General features: G+C 52.9%; 1 protein-coding gene across 1 annotated transcript in view; it reads left to right on the forward strand.

Annotated features, from left to right (window-relative positions):
• The first annotated feature begins 5,747 nt into the window (after positions 1–5,747).
• The window catches only part of LOC115831501 (rab effector Noc2-like), a 35,758-nt gene continuing 25,678 nt past the window's right edge, over positions 5,748–15,827 (forward strand). Inside the window, exons 1-3 of the mRNA XM_030799805.1 lie at positions 5,748–5,840; positions 11,808–11,930; positions 13,123–13,297. Of these exons, the coding sequence (XP_030655665.1) occupies positions 5,748–5,840; positions 11,808–11,930; positions 13,123–13,297 (391 nt within the window). The remainder of the gene's footprint in view (positions 5,841–11,807; positions 11,931–13,122; positions 13,298–15,827) is intronic.

Below are 15,827 nucleotides of genomic sequence, written 5' to 3' on the forward strand. Positions count from 1 at the left end.
CACTGTGGATCTGTGCCACCGGCCTCCCATCTGCAAGAACATCGGATTTTGTTTCCTTGGCTCAGTCTTAGAACTGTACACGAGATGCTTAATAAATGTGATTTGGATGAATTAATATCCACTGACCCCCTCTTCAGATGTTGTTTGTGTCATTTTCCAGAGGTCCGGGAAGGAAATAATGAGGAAAGAGTTACCCTAAACTGAATTCCTACTGAAAGGAAAAGGACAACAACAAGGAGAAATTATAAACAGAGCACAAGAGAGGGAAGAGGGAAGGAGGGAATAAAAGAAAAAGTCGTCAGCAGATCAAGTATTTCAGGATGATGAACCTTTTTCCTAGTTTTAATTCTGCTGGTTGTCTTAGGTGGATACGGGTATGCATATATATAACTTTTGAATATTCAAAGCTATACTTATCTACTTACTTATATTACAATACACAAAATATCTCTTGGCCAGGCACCTGTAATCCCAGCACTTTGAGAGGCCACGGTGGGAAGATCGCTTGAGTACAGGAGTCCAAGACCAACCTGGGCAAAATGGCGAAATCTCACCTCTCTCAAAAATTACAAAAAAAATTTAGCTGGGCATGGCGCCTGCAGTCCCAGCTACTCGGGAGGCCTGGTAGGTGGATCGACTGAGCTTCGGGGGTGGGGGTTGCAGTGAGCCGAAGCTGTACCACTATATTCCAGCCTGGGTAATAGAGCAAGGCCCTGTCTCAAAGAAAAAAAAATCTCTTAATTCCCTCTTCTTATAAAGTATGAGGGACCCGGTGTGTTTATTTCCAGCTGCGTTTTGGGTTTTATTGAGACAATCTGGAATTTTGGGTCAGATTTATTTTGTTAACAGATTCTTTTATATCTACGTTCAAAGCATAATTTCTTATACATTTTCCTGTTTTGTAGTTATGTGTACATTAGTAATTTTGACTGAATTTTGTCTTTCATTGACCACTGAATTTTCAGGTACCACGAGTTCCCCATTCTTGAGATTTTTATTTTACTTCATCCGTGGGTCACCTGAGCTATGATATCCCTGTCAACAGGTGTTTGGGGGAAGAATGGCTGCATCTCTGTGTTCCATTTCTGCTGATACCAGTCACAGGTGGAAGGGTCATCCTCCACCCTTAGAAGAGCAAATGCTGACCTCTTCCTGCGTTGGTCCTGTGTGGTCACAAATGTGTCCAACAGGCCTTTTGACGTGCTTCATGCACTGCTCACACCGATCAGTGGAAAACCCCCATGCAGTGGTCACACGCACGCTGCCGATTCGGAGTCCCCACCCAGCGTGCACGGCTCTGAAGGCTGATCCCGCTGTCAGCCAGAACTTCGAGGTGGGGTGGTTCTGTTCGGGTTTGAGTGACGGATGGCATTTCCGGCAGAAAACAGTGCTAGAAACAAGTGTGGGTGTTACCTCAGCACACCTCGTGTCCACTGGGCTTGTTCAGTATCGGTGTGGGTCCGAGGCTCTTGGAAAGTCCAGCTTGTCGCACGTGGCCAAAATCGTGCCTTTGAAACCTGATCGGGGATCACCGCCCAGCCGTCTTGGAAAGCAGCATTGCATCTGCTAACAGCTCGACACCCTCAGGCCCTTGTTTCCTGCTGGACCCAGCTCTGCCTGCCCATCTGCAGTGAAACTTTGGTTCCCCCCTGAAAACCTGTCGAGGTGCCCACGGCCAAAAATCTGACTCCGGGTGGTTAGGTGGGCGCAGTGATGTGCCGGGAGGAACTTGGCCTTCTTCAGGGACAGAAGTGTCGGAGTGTTCCCAACTCATACTGACGTTCTCAAACTAACCGTAACTTCACAAAGTCTCCTCCATGGCGAAACTTTTACTTACAGCCTTCCTTTCCTTTCCTGACCTACCAGCTTTTCTCCCTTAAGCCGCATCCAGATTCAGTCTACCAGCCATAGACTGTGCCAGCTCCCCACGAGTCGAACTACCGTGCAGACCGAGGATTTAATAATATCAACATCCAGTTACCAATCTGTTATATTTTAATTTTAATCAAAGTAACACATCATATGGTTTTAAAAAATCAAATTGTTCGGAAGAGCTAACGTTGGGGAACGGCAGTCGCCCGGCGGCTCCTCGCCAGCGCATCACCCACTGCTGCCTGTTCATCCACGTGCTGGTTCCTGCTGTGCCTTTTTTACCAACCTGGCAGACTCTATTGACTCCTGGCCATGTACGATGAGGAGCTGGCTAGCTTGGACTCCTCTGCTTCCCCTCTCTCCCCGATGTTGATCATTGTGTTATTACTTTCGGCTCTTTGATCAAGTTGGTGACTTTGTATAATATTCTCCTCTGTCTTCTTCCGTCAGCTTTGGTACCCTCGACTCCCGTGTGTGAGCTGTGGATATGGAGGCCGCCTCTCCCTCCCCCACGCCCACCTCCCTCCTTGTCTAGATGGTATTTTGTAGATTGCCAGAATTTACATTTAGATTCTGTTCTTTAGCTATAATTAATTCTTCCGTGCTTTATGATTTGTGCCCAGGTCTTCTTGCACGTGACAGAGTGATGACACAAAGAGGCTAAAGTCATTGGAAGAATTTCTTGCTCACAGTTCCTGAGAGGAGGGGACCACCACATTGGGCAGGGCCACGTGGGGAAACACCAGAGCCAGTCGTGGGCAGAGGAGAGGGGCAAGCACATCCACAGCCTTTACTGGGGCTTCTGCGGGGAAAGCAGGGTGGGGCCGGGCTGAATCACCTCGCAGGCTTTGTGGCATAGGGGCTGTCCCTAGTTGTGTGGTCCCTGGCTCTGCATTGATTTAGGGCGGGGAATATTGGCTTGGTGTGTGGGCGTTAGATAAAGGAGATGGCTCAGGGCATGGACTTAGGATTCGTTTGATGGTTTGTCGCTTGACTTTTGCACACCCACACAAGCTGGGTCACAGGGGAGATGTAAACAGCTTGGCCAGGCTGGCCTTGAATTCCTGGCCTCAAGTGATCCTCCCACCTCGGCCTCCCAAAGGGTTGGGATTATGAGCGTGAGCCGCTGCACCCGGCTGGGATTTACATTGTAAAAATTATTTTGTAGGCCAGGCACAGTGGCTCACAACTGTAATCCCAGCACTTTGGGAGGCCGAGGCGGGCGGATCACGAGGTCAGGAGTACAAGACCAGCCTGGCGAACGTGGTGAAACCCCGTCTCTGCTAAAAGTACAAAAATTAGCCGGGCATGGTGGCTGGCACCTGTAGCCCCAGCTCCTCAGGAGGCTGACGCAGGAGAATCGCTTGAACCCGGAGGCAGGGGTTGCAGTGAGCCAAGATTGCGCCACTGCACTCCAGCCTGGGTGACAGAGCGAGACACCATCTCAAAAAAAAAAAAAAAAAATTGTAAACATTAAACATCTCAGGCTCAAATGTATGTGGGGATCACATTTTTATAATGACCTTGAACCCTAGACCACCCCAAGGAGAATGTTCCCACTATTCTGAGCAAACATTCCTTTTTAACTCTGAGTTTCTTCAACCCTGTCACATTTTAATTCACCCAGTATTTGGACCATGATGTTCTGGTGTAACTTTTAGTTTTTCCTGGAGTTTTTATTGACTGTGTTTCTTATGGACAACAGAATAATGAAACTTTACATCCTCTTTTATGCAGCTTTTTTATTTTACCATCTATCGTGTGGAGCCTTCTGTTTTCCTGTGAGATCCCTCCAGACCCCAGAGTAGTTCCTGAACGCTGCCTTCCGGAAATTTCCGCTCAGCTCGCCTTTTGAGTTGGAGACTGTTTCCAGGATCCTATGTTCTCCCTTTCTTGTTTTTCACTTGTGTTTTTCTGGAACCCGTCCTTAAGTACTTCTTAAAACGAGTGTGTGTAAGGGAAACTCAGTGTCCTTGTGAGTTTAAAAACATCTGTATTCTGCCCTCCCATTGTGTTGATAGTTTGGCTGATAGAATTCTAGATCCAGAGTCTTTTGGCAGCCACTGTTACCAGCGATACGTCTAATGCGATTCTGACTCTGGTTTCCTTACAGGTGACCTACCTTTTCCATGTTAGTCAACTTGAGCCACCATAACAACACACCATAGACTGAGTGGCGTAAACAGTGGGAATTTGTTTCTCAGAGCTCTGGGGACGGGGAGTCCAAGATCAAGGGGCTGGCTGATTCAGATCCCTGGTGAATTCGGATCCCGGTGAAGGCTGTCTTTCTGGCTTGCAATTGGCTGTGTTCCCGCTGTGCCGTCACATGGCAGAGAGAGAGAGGAACCACATTCTCCTGGTGTCTCTCTCTTCATAAGGGCAGCAACCACCCTCATGGCCTCATCTAAACCTAACGCCCTTCCCAAGGCCCATCGTCACTCACAAGCACATGAGGGTTAGAGCTTCAACATGTGGATTTGGAGGACACAGTTCAGCCCCCAGCACCCTCGAGGAGCCTGCGCTTCTCCTAAGTAACCTGAGTTACTTAAGCCTTGCAATTTGGATGTGTGTTCAGTTGACTATTTGTTGGGTATCTGCTGTGCGCTGGCACCTGCTGGGCACTCTGCCTGGCTCCTGCTGTCATGGGTCCTTCCAGCAGGAAACAGACACAGAAACAGGTCATCATAACCCAGGGTGTGTGCATAGCAGTGGAAACATGCAAGATTCTGTCTGTGGAAGCTTCTGGATAAAAGTGATTTCCCAAAGGCTGGAGACAAGCTAGTCCAGGGAAGGGAGAAGGAACAACGTCTTCAAAGGGGGAGCTTAGTGTGGTCAAGGGAGTGAGCGCGGCTGTGCCTGGTGATGGGGGTGGGGGAGGTGAGAGGTGAGGCTGAGAGGAAGGCCGGGTCCCGGGGTGTTGTTGGCCTGCTGTGGAGTTGTTTAACTTGCCTGTTAGGGCTCCTGGGAGACCAGCATTGTAAGTGTGTGTTCAGGTAATGAGGGAGGGAGAGGTACTGACCCTTGAAGAGACCTTTAAAGTAACCGCAGTATAACTGAGAAGCCTCTCTGTCACAGGTCGTTTCCCCTGGTTCTCCAAGGCTGGTTCAGTCTGGAGCTTGTAAGGCAGAGAGAACGCAGTCTCCCTTGAAGGCGAGGTCTCCCGTCTGTCCCCTGGAGACAGCGCCTCTGCTTTCTCTTCTTTATTCATGTGGTCCGTCAGTAACACAGCAGGCTCCTCACTGGGTCCCGGGAAGCCGGAGATGGCTCAGGCACAGCCCTGCCCTTGAAGAGCTCACAGCCTCCTCCTCAGGAAGGTAGGTGAGTCTGAGCTCCAGCCCAGACGTGGCGTGCTGTACCAGTGGGACCACATGGCTCCGGGAGCACGGCAGAGGGGCCCTGATTCTGCACGAAGGGGCACCCACTGAAGGCCTCCAGGGGAAGCGTGACTGCCTGTTAGAGATGCCGATGAAAGGCACTCCAAGGGGAAGGAACAGCAGGTGCACAGGCCACAGACCGTCCCCTGCTGTGTCCCGTGGGGCTGGGACAGAGAGGTTGGACGCCTGGGCCAGTGAAGAGCTCAAGCGAGGTGCACTCTCAGGGTGGCACGGAAGAGGGAGTAACACACGGAAGTGGGGGAGTAATGGACAGAGAGAGGGGTCTTCAGGCTCGCCCTGCCCCACCCTCTCCAGTGGCAGGTCTGTGAGACTCCCCCTCCTTCCAGCACCAGCCTGAGGATTACCACCTTCTCCAGCCACAACCATTTAGGAAATGCCAGTGATTAGCAATTGTTATCGTGGTAATTAAAATTCCCTGGGAACGGCTTGGCGCATATCCATCAGTGTCTGCAGTCAGCCTGGCCGTGAGCTGAAACCGGAATGCGGACCTGGAAGCAGAGCACAGAGCCGGGAGAGCAGCGGTACCAGGAGCGTTTACTGCTGCCGGACGCCCCGGCCACCGCCATGGCGGCTGTGGGTCTTTTCTCATTAAATGGCATTTTCAAGGCTGGCTGCTTTGCCAGCCTTATCAGGCAAACCACACGTGGGGAGCCGAGTAGGGTTTTGTAGAATTGCTCAGCTTCTCCAGAAAGTAACTGATTTTCTGTCTGCGGGGTGGCCTGTGGTGGGGTGGCCTGGGGTGGGGTTAATTCCCACGAGGGCTTTTCCTGCCACTGTTCCTGGGGGGGAGGGGCAGATGTGGAGGCCAGGCAGCGGGTGATGGGCCCAGATGCACAGAGCAGAAGTCACGTGATTAAGACTACCATGGTGTGCTTTGCAGAGTGGGGCGGGCAGCGAGGAGAGAGAAGGCCTGTGGGTGTGCAGAAATTGGCGTGGGGGTGAGGGTTGCAGCCCGGAGCTCAGCCCAGCTGGGTCCTTTGCTCCTCACCTCACCAGACCTGCTCTCCCATGTGGAAGGCATTTTCCAAAATACTGAGTGTGTTTTATGCACGTCTGCATGGGTGCACCTCCTGTACTGGGTGACACACCTGTGTGCTCCGGGCCCCTGATGCCAGGACTTAGGAACTGCTGGTCCTCACGCTGGTCCAGATCACCAGCCGCGCTGGATGGTCAGGGTGAGCTCTTAGGCCTTCCAGCTGGACTACAGTGACAGCAGGAGAGAATCGGAGCAGAGGCCCCGTTACAAGGGACTCACAGGAATGACTGATCCATTGGGTGCTTGCGGACCTGCCCACAGATCCCCAGGGAGGATCTGCCTGGCCTGTGGGTCGTTGCCCCTGCTGGGCATAAATATCGGAGTGAATCGTATGAAGTTGACGGGCTTTTTGATAGTTCAAAAACGATTGACTTAGCTGGGCATGGTGACGTGCTCCTGTGGTCCTGGCTACTCGGGAGGTTGAGGTGGGAGGATTGCTTGAGCCCAGGGTGTCAAGGCTGCAGTGAGCCGTGATCGCGCCACTGCACTCCAGCCTGGGCAACAGAGTGAGACCCTGTGTCAAAAAAAAAGAAAAAAGGTTGACTATCCCAAAATGGCTGAGTACCAATGGCAATTCAACCTGATGCTTTGGATCCCATGCTCTTTATCTGTCTTCCAGAAGAATCTCACTGAGCGGGGAGTTGAGTGGAGTGGGGATGGGAGACAGATTGCTGCAGCAGGAGGCAAGGCTGAGGCATGGGCCGGGGGCTGGGATATGCCAGGGGAGGCAGGGCAGCTGGGGAGGAGAGGCTGGCAGCACCCTGGGCAGTCAGGGCGGCTCACTGCGCTTCCCTCCCCACCAGCACACCCCGTCACGCCCTCCTCTTTATCCCTCTTTTAAGCTGAAATAGGAAGGTCCATTTGATTAATTACAGGAACTTGAGTGAGACACCCAGGCTTCTTCCCCAGGAAGGTGGCAGACTGTAGGTTGAGACGCGTTGCAGCGAACGACCCACAGCTGCCAGCACAGTCATTCAACCAGCATTTACTGAACACCTACGACGTGTCAGGCGTGTGCTAGGAGCTTGAAGAAAACAGTGGTGAGCGAGACGGCTGTGATGCTTCCTCCTGTTCGGTGGAGCCTGGTGGGGGAGACAGAGGAAAACAGAAGGACCAGCCAAAAGGTGGAAGCACCCCACGTACCTATCAACAGATGACAAACTGTGATCCATCCATACAGGGGAACATTGCTCAGCCTCAGAAAGGAAGGACGTTCTGACACGGGCTGCTGCGTGCGTGAGCCCTGAAGAAGTGATGCTGAGTGAAATAAGCAGCCGAAAAAGGGCAGACGCTGTGCGGCTCCACTTATAGGACGTACATAGGGTAGTCACATTCCCAGGGATTCCACCAGGAAGCGTAAGCCGAGGTCCCCACCCCGAAAACACTTACTGTAGCCTCCTGGGAATGTGGCTTTTCCTCCTGGAGGGTGGCCTGACTCTATGTCATCATCCAAACACACAGTTCTCGACCCTGCAATCCCGCTCTGTGGAATATAGGCTGAGTGTCATTAATCAGAAAACCCAAAGCTGAAATGCTCCAAAATCCGAAACTCACTGGAGCATTTCAGATTTTGGATTTTCAGATTTGGGATGCTGAACTGGTTAAGTATAATGCAAATATTCTAAAATTCAAAAAAATTCAAAATCTGAAGCACTTCTGTCCCAAGCATTTTGGAAAAGGGCAAAATCGACCCGTCTTTCCTAAGGCAAAATAACCGGCAACTGGGCTGATGCGGTGGGTGCAGGGTGATGGCTGCGGTGCTGCTGTGAGGACGAGAGATCTCGGTGGGGCGCTGGATTAATTACGTTTAATAAATCCAAACTGTGGAGCAATTAAAAATGACGATGGAGAAGTTGTGAATACGCAGCGACTGCTACGATGGGCAGTTAGGTGTTGGGGGAGGGTGGGAACAGGTTGCATCTACATTAGCCTAGTTTTCAAAAAAACAGAAACCAGTGTGTTGGCCCAGGCGAGGGCGTAAGAAAATCCACACCGCCATGCTCAGCAGGGCTGCCTCTGTGCAGTGATGTTATAGGTGGCCTAGTTTCATTTTACCTTTTTGTTATTGTGCTTATTTTGTATGCTAGGTATGTATTTTTCAGGAAAATAAAAAAAGGGAGAGGCTAGGCGTGGTGGCTCATGTTTCTAATCCCAGCACTTTGGGAGGCTGAGGTGGGCAGATTGCTTGAGCCCAGGAGTTAGAGACCAGCCTGAGCAACATGGTGAAACCCCATCTCTACAAAAAATACAAAAATTAGCCGGGTGTAGCGGCGCACACCACCTACAGTCCCAGCCACTCGGGAGGGTGAGGTGGGAGGATCACCAGAGCCTGGGCAGGCGAAGGCTGCAGTGAGCCGATTGCTCCACTGCACTCCATCCTGGGTGACAGAGCAAGACCCTGTCTCAAAAAAAAAAAAGCGAAAAAAAAGAGAAAACTCCCGAGGCAGGTGGGGGAGACAGTGTGTGTGCGGTTCAAAGCCTGCACAGGCCCCGCCGTTCACAGATGGCTCTTAAGGACCTGCTTCATTTGGGGTCCCCCAGGCTCAGCCCACAGTGGAGGGCAGGGAGGTGGCTCAGGGCAGGATGAGCAGAGCCTTTGCTCATCAGTGGGAGGCGTAGCGAGCCCTTTGCTGGCACCCCATGGCCCCCATGGCCTCTTGGACCTGGGCACCTGCTGTAATGAGCCTCGCAGCAGCGCTCCCGAGATGGGGTGGCCTTGGTGGCTGCTGTGTGTTTGCTGCTTCCTCCTGTGCGGCAGTCCCCTCTGCTCTGGTGTCCTGCCTGTAGGACACTAAGAGTCCACACTGACGTCTGACCCACTGAGGATTTATTCACCACTCAACTGCAGTTTAGTGAGCATCTGCTTTGCATCTGTAAACTGTTGGATGAGACTCTGGGGCCTTCGTGTGGAGTAGGGGCCAACAGAGTGGTGTGCTGGCTTTGGGGAAATTGCTGAACTTGTTGGAGCCTCAGTTTCCCCACCTGAAAAGTGGAGATAATAACCAAGCTTCCTCGATGCTTCTGGGAATGGGGGAGGAGACTGGCTACTTTTGCACTTTGTGGATTTTTAGACCATGTGCCTGCATTACCCATTCAAATAAATATGTGTTGTAGGAAGGCTCCGAGAGGATCAAAAAGGGTTTTCCAAAGCGGGTGCCACGAAGCACCCATCCCACCAGACAGGTTCCAGGCTGTTCGAGAACCACACAAAAGCAGGCCCTTCACACAGGGTGGCTGGAAGGGGCAGTGAGGGATTCATGCCGCGGACCTGGTCTGGACGTGGCAGTCCGTGCCTGGCACTCTGAGCATAAGGAGGTGCTCACAGTCTACTTGGCGATCGCTCTGCAAGTGGACGGTCAGTGCTGCCCAGTTAAGTGCCGAGTCCATGCAGACCCATTACTAAGGTTGAGTTTCTCTAGGAAAACCATCGGGGCAGATTGCAGGTAGAGAGCATGGTGTGTTCTTTTGCCCTCTGGGATAACCCTGTGCACCTGAGCTTAGTAAAGGCTCTGCGAAGTCTGCAATGATGGAGCTTAGTAAAGGCTCTGAGAGGTCTGCAGTGATGGAGCTTAGTAAAGGCTCTGAGAGGTCTGCAATGATGGAGCTTAGTAAAGGCTCTGAGAGGTCTGCAATGATGGAGCTTAGTAAAGGCTCTGAGAGGTCTGCAATGATGGAGCTTAGTAAAGGCTCTGAGAAGTCCCGCAGTGAGGGAGCTTAGTAAAGGCTCTGAGAAGTCTGCAATGATGGAGCTTAGTAAAGGCTCTGAGAGGTCTGCAATGATGGAGCTTAGTAAAGGCTCTGAGAGGTCCCGCAGTGATGGAGCTTAGTAAAGGCTCTGAGAGGTCTGCAGCGATGGAGCTTAGTAAAGGCTCTGAGAGGTCTGCAGTGATGGAGCTTAGTAAAGGCTCTGAGAGGTCCCGCAGTGATGGAGCTTAGTAAAGGCTCTGAGAGGTCTGCAGTGATGGAGCTTAGTAAAGGCTCTCAGAGGTCCTGCAGTGATGGAGCTTAGTAAAGGCTCTGAGAAGTCCCGCAGTGATGGAGCTTAGTAAAGGCTCTGAGAGGTCTGCAGTGATGGAGCTTAGTAAAGGCTCTCAGAGGTCCTGCAGTGATGGAGCTTAGTAAAGGCTCTGAGAGGTCTGCAGTGATGGAGCTTAGTAAAGGCTCTGAGAGGTCCCGCAGTGATGGAGCTTAGTAAAGGCTCTGAGAGGTCCCGCAGTGATGGAGCTTAGTAAAGGCTCTGAGAGGTCTGCAGTGATGGAGCTTAGTAAAGGCTCTCAGAGGTCCCGCAGTGATGGAGCTTAGTAAAGGCTCTGAGAGGTCTGCAGTGATGGAGCTTAGTAAAGGCTCTGAGAGGTCTGCAGTGATGGAGCTTAGTAAAGGCTCTCAGAGGTCCCGCAGTGATGGAGCTTAGTAAAGGCTCTGAGAGGTCTGCAGTGATGGAGCTTAGTAAAGGCTCTCAGAGGTCCCGCAGCGATGCAGCTTGGTTTAACCTAGTGCTTTTCAAGTATATGTGATTAGAAAACTTTATTATTATTATTTTTTGGCTTGGCTCTTGTTAATATCCCACAGTATTAATGTGATGCAGAGGAAGTTTGGGGGGTGGGAAGCAATGTCTCAGAATCAAGTGGATTCTGGTTCTGGTTTTGAATTTTTCCAGTAGGGAATTGGCGCACTGGTGATAAAGCTGTTTGTGTTTGCCAGGTGGCAGGAGGGGGAGGCGGTGGTGCCCGTGGGCCTCCCCTCTGTGGGGAGGCTGCTCTGTGCCTGGCACTGGCCCTTTTGGCTTCATGTTCATTCTTGGGCCTGACCCTCAAGTCCTCCCAGTGAGATAAGCCCTGCTCCTGTGTTTGCCTAGTGATGAGGAAACAGGGAGGTCAGTGTGTCCAAATCACACAGGTGCTGGGTGCCAGACCCAGGATTCAGGTTCAGGACGTTGGCTCGGAACCTTGGCCTGCCCTTCTCTGAGAAGGGTCATGTCAGTTGAGGTTTTTGCAAAGTGTTCGTTTACAGGCTCCCACCCCTCCTGACTAAATACCCTGAATTTATTTCCTTCATCGGAAAAGAGACTATACAGTATGTGGTGTTTTCTGAAGGAGGTATTAAAGATTTAGGGACCCTGACTCAGCAGCTGCTCTGAATTCTAATCGGTGGCCGTCTCCAAGAGGCGGTCCTTTCTGTTCCTGTTGGAAAGGCCGTCCCATCTGAGAAGTCCTCAGAGAAGAGCTTCCAAGGCTGTGATATGGTCCGGCCCGGCGCTCCCTCAGCCTCTGCTGCTCTGCCCTGGAGCCTCGAGCGGAAGGGACAGCAAGGAGGCAGGCAGGTGGCATCTTGTGAACACCTTCTGGGTGCCCTTTGCTCTGTTGAGCACTTCCAGCTTTCTCAGCAGCTATCACATTTCATCAGTTTAATCAATAAAGAAACTCAGCTCAGAGAGGTTAAGTAACTCACTCAAAGCCACACAGCGAGCATGTGGAAGCTGCCGTTGATTCAACCTTTGCTTCCAGGGACAGCAGGAGTGGGGAGCCTGGGTGTCCAAGCTGAGGGTATTAGAGGAACAGAGGGACCCCTCAGAGTCCAAGGGGCTGTGCGTCCCTGACCCAGAGCACCTCCCACCCTGTGAGTTCAGGGTGGGCATCCCCAGATTCCTGGGGCTCTGCCAGCCTTCGGGGGTGTCTGGCCAGCTTTAGGGTGACTCACCACTTTCCCAGGGCAATGATGAAGGGACGCTTTGTACCTGCTTGGGCCCTGGCTGGCACCCTCTGACCCATCTGGCTCTGAGAGTCCCTGGGGGACTACATGGGGTCAAGAGGGGCTCCTGGGAGGCTCAGGACCCATGGATGACAGAACTAAGGCAGGAAAGAGGGTGGAAGGTCAGTGGCTGTGCCCTGGGGGCAGCCAGAACAAGTGTGGAGCTTTGTGGCCACTTCTGAGTCCCTCTCCTGAGGGGCAGTGACAAACATGACGAGAGGGGGTGGCTCGATGAGAGGGGACCTGGGACAGCTGGGGAACCAGGGTGTTGTCCTTGAGAAGCTGGGGGTCTGTGCATGGCACCAAGGAGAGCTGGGGGCCGGGGAGGTGTCTGCAGGTACTCGCAGCTGGGAGAGTCCGTCCTGTGCAGCCCTCTGCCTTGGGCCAGTGAGAGAAGGTGCCCGGGAGGTCAGCTGGTGGGAAGGAAGTGCCAGTCACTGGCAGATCTAGTGGAAACTCAGCAGTGCCTGGTGGCTTGTGGGCTTCCTGTCACTAGGAGTTTTCCAGCAGGGGCTGGAAGGGGAAGGGACTGGGGATGGGCAGGGGTCTGACTAGGCAAATCTCTAGGATCCCGAGTGGTGGAGGATACAGACCGTAACAGAAGACAGTTTTCATAAACCTTTCTCACATGCCAGGCCCGTATTGAGATCCCCACTCTGCAAGAGAGAAACAGGAGGACATGGGCTTGTCTTTAAAGCGGGTGTAGACTCAGGTGCAGTGGTCCCAGCTGCTGAGGAGGCTGAGGCAGGAGGACCGCGTGAGCCCAGGAGGTGGAGGCTGCAGCGGGTGATGACCGCACCACTGCACTCCAGCCTGGGCAGCAGAGCAAGTCCTCAACTCTAAAATAAGGGAAAGAAGGTTTGGAGAGTTCATGGGACTTAGCTTCTAATTGTCCTGAGTCCCGGGGAGGTAAGTGACAGCCCAGCCCACCAGCCAGGGAGGGCAGAGCCAGAGTTCCCACTGCCACTCTGCTCCTAGCTCTCCGCGTCCTGCCTCCCGTCATCTGGGCAAGGAGCAGGAGGGGAGGTTCCTCTGCGTCCTGTGCCCCAAGCAGTTCTCTCCTCCACTCAGGTCTGGAAGAGGTCGGGGGCCTGGTTCTACAAAGGGCTCCCCAAGTATATCCTGCCCCTGAAGACCCTTGGCCGAGCAGATGACCCCCACTTCCGACCTTTGTCCACGGAACCGGCAGAGCGAGAGCCCAGAAGCTCCGAGACCAGCCGCACCTACACGTGGGCCCGAGGAAGAGGTAAGTCCGCTCTGCCTGTCTCCCTGGATAACCTGTGAAGTTTGGGTCGTCAGCCAGCCCAGCAGTTTGCAGGCAGAAGGTCAGTCCCCCGCACCCTCCATCCACGTGGCTCATTCTGCCGACGTGTCCCTCCCTGCGCCCTCATCTCCACACCTTCTCCCGATGAGCAGCGGGGACCTCGTCTCCACACCTTCTCCCGATGAGCAGCGGGGACCTCCAGCAGGTGCTTGTTTGCTCTGTGCAGGAGTGCGGCGGGAGGGCCACGGGGAGCAGTATCACATACAAGTACTGATTTGGGGGTAAGCATGCCATGAGCAGCACTTCACAGAAATGGGATGTCAATTAAGGTATTTTGCCAAGTATAAAACCTGCATCCTTCCCAGGCAGGCCCTCACCACCTCTTCCTGGCTCTTGTCTTGTGTCTCAGTAAGGGAGGACTCCTGGCTTCCCTGGTCCTAATTAGTATGGTGACTTTGTGCCCCAGTGTCCCTGGGCGTTCTGGTGGCTACATTAAGGTGTGTGTGTCCCAGGTGGCCGCCCCACTTGGCAGTGGACCTGGTTGTGGACTGCTCTCCGCAGCTTTCGTGATGCTTTGATGCTTGTGGTTTTATTTTCAAAGTTCCTGGTCTCACAACAGGCTCGGAAGGTGGTCAGGGCAGTTATTTAATGACTGCATTTTATAGATGGGTGTACCTGCGGCTCAGAGAAGAGGAGGGACTTCCTCGGCAGGTGTGTGGCTGAGCTGAGATCCAAGGGCAGGCTCCTACCCTCTCTGGTGGTCCTTTTGCTCTGAAGTGTTCACGTTTCTGCCAAATACTCGGGGTCTGAGGGTCTTAGATGAGACAGCAGGCAGAGCGGTGAGGGAGGCTCATTCGGGTCATGGCTCGTCTTGGAGGAAGTGGACCCATGACAATACACCTGGCTGCCGCCTCTCAGGGGCTGTGGGACATCTTGGTCTTTGGTTGTGACCTGACATCTGACCATCTTTATGTGATTCGGGATTATTTTTCTTGTTATAAAAGTAATGCATGTTTATTACGAACATGTGAAAGTTGTCCAGTGACGCATGTAGAAGGTATAAATCCCCCGTACGTGGACCTGCCGGGCAGATCGACACCCGTGCCTTGGTGCGCAGCCTGCAGGCACTTTGTCCTCAGCACCCCGACTCCCTCATGGTGGCCTCTCCTCGCTGGTCCCACCGGGTGCTGCGTACACCTCTGCTGCCTGTGAGTTCACCCCCCGACATCGCTGCCACGGACAGACCGTGGGATGCAGTGCAGTGGAGACCAGGCAGGCGGGGAGTCCCTCAGGAGGAGGCGGTGCAGGCCTGGCTGGGACACTGGCCTGAGGGGCACTGCGGCCGCCCAGCCTGGAAGTGAGTGGCCAGAGATTGGCTGGAGAAGTGGCGGTCCTCCGCCTGGTCCCTCTGCCACCCTCGGACCTCAGGCCTTCTCCTGCTGAGCCCTGTCGAGATCTGTCCATGTCCCTCAGACAGTGGGAGCAGAAGCTGGTGGACACTTGTGGATTTAAAATGCTGCTTGGAGCCAGTTGAGCCAGAGAGGCCGAAGGCCTGTGGGGGCAGCTGTGGCCTACGCCCCACTTCAAGAGCTATCACTGCCCTGTCTGCTCCAAGTCAGGGCACACACACATGCTTACATCCACACACAAACACACCCGCATTGACACACACATCCACACACAAACACACCCGCATTGACACACACATCCACACACAAACACACCCGCATTGACACACACATCCACACACAAACACACCCGCAATGACACACACATCCACACACAAACACATCCACATTGACACATCCACACACAAACACACCCGCATTGACACACACATCCACACACAAACACACCCGCAATGACACACACATCCACACACAAACACACCCGCATTGACACACACATCCACACACAAACACACCCGCATTGACACACACATCCACACACAAACACACCCGCATTGACACACACATCCACACACAAACACACCCGCATTGACACACACATCCACACACAAACACACCCGCATTGACACACATCCACACACAAACACATCCGCAATGACACACACATCCACACACAAACACATCCGCATTGACACACATCCACACACAAACACACCCGCAATGACACACACATCCACACACAAACACATCCGCATTGACACACATCCACACACAAACACATCCGCAATGAGACACACACATCCACACACAAACACATCCGCAATGAGACACACATCCACACACAAACACACCCGCATTGACACACACATCCACACACAAACACACCCGCATTGACACACACATCCACACACAAACACACCCGCATTGACACACACATCCACACACAAACACATCCACAATGAGACACATCCACACACAAACACACCCGCATTGACACATCCACACACAAACACATCCGCAATGAGACACACACATCCACACACAAACACATCCGCAATGAGACACACATCCACACACAAACACACCCGCATTGACACACACAT

Source organism: Nomascus leucogenys, chromosome 19 (genome assembly GCF_006542625.1).
Source record: "Nomascus leucogenys isolate Asia chromosome 19, Asia_NLE_v1, whole genome shotgun sequence".
Lineage (NCBI taxonomy): Eukaryota > Metazoa > Chordata > Mammalia > Primates > Hylobatidae > Nomascus > Nomascus leucogenys.